We start from the raw sequence: 7491 nt of genomic DNA, 5'->3' as shown, positions 1-7491 counted from the left end.
AATTCCACGAGCAGGCTGTTCCGTTGATCGGATCAACTGGAACCCTCGTCGCCGTAAGCGACAGAGTGCCAACAACAACAACAGAAAGGTAGATACATACATAGGTATGTATGTACATTTATAAGCGCAGGAGTGGCTGTGTGCTAAGTAGTTTGCTTACCAACCACACGGTTCCGGGTTCAGTCCCACTGCGTGACATCTTGGGCAAGTGTCTTCTACTATAGCCTTAGGCTGACCAAAACCTTGTGAGTGGATTTGGTAGATGGAAACTGATGAAAGAAGCTCATCGTATAATGTGTGTGTGTTTGTCATCGCCCGCCATCGTTTGACAACCGATGTTGGTGTGTTTATGTCCCCGTAACCTAGCGGTGCGGCAAAAGGGACAGATAGAATAAGTACTAGGCTTACAAAGAATGAGTCCTGGGGTCGATGTGTTCGACTAACGGTAGTGCTGCAGCATGACCGCAATCAAAATGACTGAACCAAAACAATACGTACACACACAGCGGCGCGTCAAATCAACCTCCGTATAAAGTTAAAAACAGGTTATCTCCCTTGCACTATAAAAGCCTACCAGCAAAATAACACCAGGTCTCACCTGGCCGAATGCATCACGGGCATCCACTCTATTTTTCTGTATTATTTTAAAACTATTTTTTTCTATCATTACCTTATTAAATATAAATTTGATATTCAATATTAAATTCATGGACCTCATAATCACACAGCCATGCAATGTAGCCTTAGATATACCGTGTCTGAGTAAAAGACACAATTATTAGGACCCAGAGCACATTTTTTATCATTGGCCTGCATGTCCCCCTGCAGCCTTTGCGATATCCTCAAACCAATGGTTTCTGGATAATTTCACTTCCTCAGTACAGGACAATCGCTGGCTAGAGATGGCAGCTACTCAACCTAGTTCACAGTATATACTTATCAAGTGACACACAGTCACTGACCTCATAATAAGAAAAACTAGTTTTAAATCTCTGAGCAAGAAACATGTAGTAACAGTACTGGATGGTAAAGTCTATACCGTGAGCGAGGTTGAGTAGCTGCTATCTCTAGTCACAATTGTTCTGTACCGAGGAAGGGAAATTAGCCAGAAATAATTGGTCTGCAGGTATTGCTAAGGTTCGAGGGGGAGCATTACTGATGCAATTTTACACAAACATACATACAATCATGAACACATATAAACATACATATATTTACACACACACACATGCAGAAATAATTCCATTTACATACACACAAGTGTGTGTATGCAAACATTTGTTCACACACACACACACACAGATTTTGTCGGTAGCCAGCTGGAGAAGATGTTTTCCTGGGGCTAAACTGTAGTAATATCATCCTAAGCAGGACAACCAGTTTACGTTGGCAAATAGACTTTACTTTACAGTATTGTTACTATATATTTCTTGCTCAGAAATACTGTTTTCCTCTTTGTTAGGAAGGGCATCCAGCTGTAGAAACTCTGCCAGATCAGATTGGAGCCTGGTGCAGCCATCCCGTTCACCAGTCCTCAGTCAAATCGTCCAACCCATACTAGCATGGAAAGCGGACGTTAAACGATGATGATGATAATGATGATATATAAATGTTCCGTTTTTTTAAATATTTTTTTAATTTCAAAGCACTAGAAAAGTATCAACAGTCAACATAGAATAATTGTTTACAAATTATTTACACAAATTAAATTAAATACAGACACATACACAGCTTCATTCATATGAAATGTTCTTTTTTGATATTTAACATGATGATGGTGGTGGCAGTGATGATGATGATGACGATGAAAAATTTTAGTAAAAACCACCAAAGATGTTAGTTTTTGTGTCTTAATTTTTCTTTTTAACCAAAAAAAAAAAAAAAAGAAGAATGAAGGACATTCAACATGAAATAATTACATGTAAGACATAAAGTAGTCAATTATAAGTACAGGAAAATTAATCAAAATATACAATTATTACTGATGCAATTTTACACAAACATACATACAATCATGAACACATATAAACATACATATATTTACACACACACACACACATGCAGAAATAATTCCATTTACATACACACAAGTGTGTGTATGCAAACATTTTTGTTCATACACACACAGACTTTGTTCGTTAACAAAGGTTAATGCCTTCCATTTGAGCTTATCGTCCCATGAGGCTTAATGGCTTATCCAAATTTCTAAAGCTGTTAGGCGACTAAGAGTAGCTGACAATTCCCCTGAATAGGAAGCTAACCCACCACAGGGTAACTCCCAGCTCCTCCAGGCACGCATTTTCAGCTAACATGAAATGAAGTGCCTTGCTCAAGGACGCAATCAACTGCCCGTTTCAAGAATGGAATTCACAAACTGATGTTCTTTCACTGCAATCAAAGATGTTAAGGTTTAAAACAACTCAAACAGTTTGAAGAATCTTCTGGATGTCTTTGAGTATTCAAGAATGTTGGGACTGCCAAGCCATGGCTTCAAGACTGAGAATAACATTGTTTTTAAATATAGCTTCACTTCCTTTTTTTTTTTAATGGCAGAAAAAATAGAACAAAAACAAAAAATCCAATTGGAGTGTTTAGAATCACAGATGTTGAGTCTTTTTTTTTTTTTTAAATTCCAAGTCTTTCTGAGAGTCAAGAGTCTCATGAAGAAACAAAAGTCAACTATAAAATACAAGAGTCATCTGTTGTGCAACTGAAATATCTCATCACCAATTGGAAGGATGACTTTTAAACCATCATCATCATCATCCTTTGGATATTGTTGCCGCAAGTCCTGGGACTCATAGGGATGGTCACCCAGTTTATATAAACAACCGGGATCAGAGTATTCTGCCCTGAAGTGGACACCAGTCTGTGGCAGGGTGATCCATTTACAGCTGAATGGACTGGGGCAGTGTGAAATGAAGGGTTTTTGCTCAAGAACACAACATACCATCCAGTCTGGGAATTGAAACCACAATCTCACAATTGTGACTAAAAAACCGTAACCACTCAGCCATGTGCCTTCACTGACTTGTAAATGGTACCTTGAAAACAGGTGTGTAATTAATATTTTGGTCAAAGATTGAGATTTACTTTTCAATTTTCTTTTCTTTAACTAACCACAAAAAAAAAAAAGAAAAGAAACTGATATATGTTATAACATTGTTAATGTCTCATCCGTAATATTGTTATATATATTTGGCAACAAAGCTAAATAAACGACAGCTGTTCTCAAAATACTTTTCACAAAGCTATTTTCAGTTGCAGATTTTCTCCAATTACCATATTTGAAAGCACATAAGATGCACTTCTTTCCAAAAAAATGTCTCCTAAAATCACCCAGGGTCTTTTTCTGAATAGGTGCATCAAATAAACGGGTGTCATCAAATCCATCAAATACAGTATTTGTGGGAGGGACGAGATGCAGGGTGGTGAGATTGTAAGGTTTATGAGAGGAACGAGCTCTTCAATTTTGGTACTGGCATATAACCAAGCTTACTCGAGCTTGCTGATTTCGAACTTTTGTTCATTTGTGAATATTGAAATTTCTTTAAAGAATTCTTCGCTGTAGTGGAAGCAGCCTTGAATGCTGTGCTTCGTTTTAAAGGTGAAGATCTCTTTGTAGTTTTTCTCCCCTTCTTTCTCTTGTAGGTGCCCTTTCGACGAACTGGTTGTTTCCTTTTGATGCTGTTGGCTGAGAAAGTATTTGAAGAATTCCAAGCGAAATACGGGGACTCCCACTCGTCGCTGAAATCCACCGACTGCACTGAGGAACTGTGGGTGTTGAGATTGGAATAAAGCATGCAGTACTTGTTGGTAATCTCAAGGAAGCGTTCAGCATTGTACTTGGCAATCTTCTGCATAGTGAGGCCGTCGATCTTCTCCTGCATCTCATCAATAGTTAGCGGGACTTCGGTAGCCATGGAGAGTAGCATCGGATTGGGAAACACAGATGCGTAGTTGTGGATGTGTCTCTCTTGAGCAATTTGTTTGGCTAATTCCAGCAACTCTTGGTAGCAATCATCCAAAAGTTTCTTCTTGTCTGTTACAACCTCGGTGTCGACATCGGTGACGACAGTCTTCTTGCCACTATGCACAGGTAGGTTTATTTTCAATTTGTTCATCATCACCTCTTTAGCCCGTGCTCCAAGTTTGACGTAACACACAGTGTGGTCCATTGCTGTGACTGTCAGTTCTTCTCTGAGGATTGTGTCAATAACTAGTTTACGTAGTAACCTGGTGGCATCTTGTGACAAGTAGCTTTGGCCTCTTCCATGTAAGGAATGCTCATCATGGCCCAGATTTAAGACACCCTTATTACGAGAACCTCGAAACACATCTGTCAGGTAAATAAGAGTACAATTTAATTTACGGTCATGGCACATGTCCTTGACAAAGCGTATGATCTCTTTCACGTCGTCAGTGACATCACGAACATGGAAAGTAGTTTTCGATGAACAGTTATCACAAATAGCTCCAGGAAATTCATTACATATCTCAGTGTTGAAATTATATTCACCGAAATACTGCAGCAACTGACCTCTCCGACAGTCTGCCTTGTTCTCACAATAGCGCACCATTTGGTAGAGGTTGTCTATGTGAACTTTCTTGGATTCGTATGTACAGTTCCTGTCCAGGTCGATCATCCGACGCAATCGTTTCACATCCTGATAATTGTAGAAGAGCGTGCAAGACGCCAAAAGGCCATCACGCCCTGCTCGGCCAGATTCTTGATAATATCCTTCGACAGACTTTGGCATTGAGAAATGAATGACAAAACGCACATCAGGCTTGTCTATACCCATTCCAAATGCAATGGTTGCACAAATGACTTTCCAAATATCATTCAACCAACCTTCCTGAGTCTGAGCCCTCTGGCTGTCCAAAAGACCAGCATGGTAAGCAATGGCTTTTATTCCTCTCTTGCTCAAATTCTTCGCTACTTCATCACACTCTTTGCGAGACAAGCAGTACACGATGCCACTCTGGTTTCTAAACTTGGATTTAATTAATTCAGCAATTTCATCAGTTGTGGATTTGGGTTTCTTCTCTGCAAGGCTAAACTTCAAATTGGGTCGGTTGAAGCTTTTCACAAACCACTTTGGAGACTTCATGTGGAGTTGGTGTATAATATCTTTTCGGACGCGAAGAGTGGCTGTGGCTGTCAGAGCCATCATGGGGACATGCGGAAATTTGTCTCTGAGCATATACAAGCGTTTGTAATCAGGTCGAAAATCATGCCCCCACTGGCTGACGCAATGTGCTTCGTCGACAACGAATCGACTGAGTAAGCCACGAGCGTTAAGGTTTTCAAACAACGTCATTAACTTGGTGCTGCTGGAGATTTTCTCTGGTGTGACATATACAAGTTTTAGAGGTGGTTCTTTCATGGATAGCTGCATATATACAGAATCAGAGTCTTTCAAGCTTACATCACCAGATAATGATGCAGCTGGAATGTCTAACGATAAAAGCCGCTCAACTTGATCCATTATCAGGGCTCGCAAAGGCGATATCACAATGCTAACTCCGTTACTAATCAGTGCTGGCAGCTGGTAACAGAGACTCTTACCGCCACCTGTTGGCATTAAAATGAAACAATCGTGATTAAGTAAGGATGCATTGATGGCTTGCAACTGAGAACCTCGGAATTTCTTCAAGCCAAACACTTGTCGAAACATCGTCAACATGTCGTCACTGTGTGGGAAATGGAAACCATCGAATTCTGATGATTTGCCGTAAATTTCCTCATCGTCAGATGCAGATTTCATGGGTTCACTTTGGGAGAGGGCCGATTTAAAAACAGGGCTTGGAGGGGGACTCTTTTTAAGAATATCACTGAGTTTTTGGTTCTCCCTATTGCGAACTGGAGATAGCATTCCCGAACTAGTGATTCTGTCGTTATCAAAGTTTGATGTTTCTGGTAAAGAAAAATTATCGGAACTTGACCTTCTCTGAAACGAGTTTTGAACAGCTGAAACGGAATGGTTGTCAGGTTTACTTTTGGAGCTGCTGTCTGAGAGTTTGTAACCAAACTGGAAATTCGACTCTTCATCAACAGATGCTATAAGATCATCAGCATCAACATCCGAGAAACCGTCTTCATGACTAAAAGAGTCATCATTAATGCTGATTTCGTTGTTGTTATTATTATTGACAACATCATGAGACTCATTAAATTTCGACACAGAAGGAGACATTGAAGTAGAGTTTTTCATGTTTCTATCAAGTGAATTTGGCACAGGAGTAGAATGGCTGGGATTTTCATCAAAGAAACTGTCCCCGCACGGAATATGAGAATTGATTACTTTTGCTTTCGAAGGCACAGACAATGGTGAGCTTACCTTGGAAGTCAAGAGACGTTTCACAAGTGATGTTTTATTTGATGGTGTAGTCTTGTTAACATCTGGCTCATTCTTATTTTTCTTTGGAGATAGTGTTTTGGCTGGCTTAGTCTTGTCTTTGAGTAGTTTCCGCGTGAGAAGCAGATGCTGCAAACGCTTGTAATCTTTGAACGCAACATTGATAAGATCAGCTGAAGGGATTTTACTGATAATATCACAAACTTCATCCATCGTCATGAACAACAGGATTCTGAGATTGTTGATGTCTTCTTTGGTCAATGATTCCTTTTGCAGCAGTGGGTTTGCTGTGACGTCATCAAGTTGTTGTTTAAGATTCGATGACTGTGAAGAGGAAGCAGTTGATTCGCTAACAACAGGGGAACGAGGGGTTTTCTTCATTCGAGAGGCCAATGGAGTTTTCACAGGTGAATCAAAACTGGATATTTTTGGGTCTCCTTCATTTCGTTTATCACCGCCACCATCAACTTCATCATCATCACTCGATACAACACGGTTCTTTCGCCGCTTCTTAGGCTTGCACACGATTTCAGTATCATCGTCGACATCACTATCTGGAACCATGATGACGCTGGTGCTGTATTTTGTCTTTGGGGTCTCTGGTTTCTTTGAAGCGGAGAATTTAGAAGAGTTAGGTCTTGCAGGAGATGAAGTGATGGAAGACGGTTTTGAAGTAGTGTTTGGTGGAAGCGAGGGTACATGAAGGGGTGCCTTCTTTCTATTGATAACAGGCGAAACTGCAAAGCTATCGTCGAAATCATCATCATCCTCATTTTTATCACAGTGATGGTCAGGAAGAACCAGGCTGTTCGATTTTGGTTTCGCATTGTTTTTGCTTTGCTCGTCGCTACCCAGCTTTCGTTTGGTTGATGAAGTCGGTTGCGCACTCTGTGGCGAAATGATTGGTCGAGGGCTAACAGCCTGAATCGGTTTCAGATTGGCCAGCGGCAAATTAGACAAGAAACTGCTCATTGTTTTTTGAACGGGCTTCGGTTCTTTTGACAAGGACGACGAACCGACATGAGCAGCAGAAGTGACGGTGGACGAATTGACGCAAGATGGTTTGCTCTCCAACGACAAAGGCTGCTTAATCGCCATCGATTTGTCTGCATTTGTCATCGCTGGTGCT

General features: G+C 40.5%; 1 protein-coding gene across 1 annotated transcript in view; it reads right to left on the bottom strand.

The window, feature by feature from the left end:
* Positions 1–1590: 1590 nt before the first annotated feature.
* Positions 1591–7491, bottom strand: part of LOC106882766 (uncharacterized) — a 6398-nt gene continuing 497 nt past the window's right edge. The window contains exon 1 of the mRNA XM_014933548.3: positions 1591–7491. This exon is cut by the window's right edge and continues 497 nt beyond it. Within this exon, the coding sequence (XP_014789034.2) occupies positions 3447–7491 (4045 nt within the window). The 3' untranslated portion in view covers positions 1591–3446.

This window comes from Octopus bimaculoides, chromosome 27, assembly GCF_046866305.1.
Source record: "Octopus bimaculoides isolate indiv1 chromosome 27, ASM4686630v1, whole genome shotgun sequence".
Taxonomy (NCBI): domain Eukaryota; kingdom Metazoa; phylum Mollusca; class Cephalopoda; order Octopoda; family Octopodidae; genus Octopus; species Octopus bimaculoides.
The sequence above is the reverse complement of the archived record's forward strand: the minus strand, read 5'-3'. Positions and strand labels throughout refer to the sequence as shown.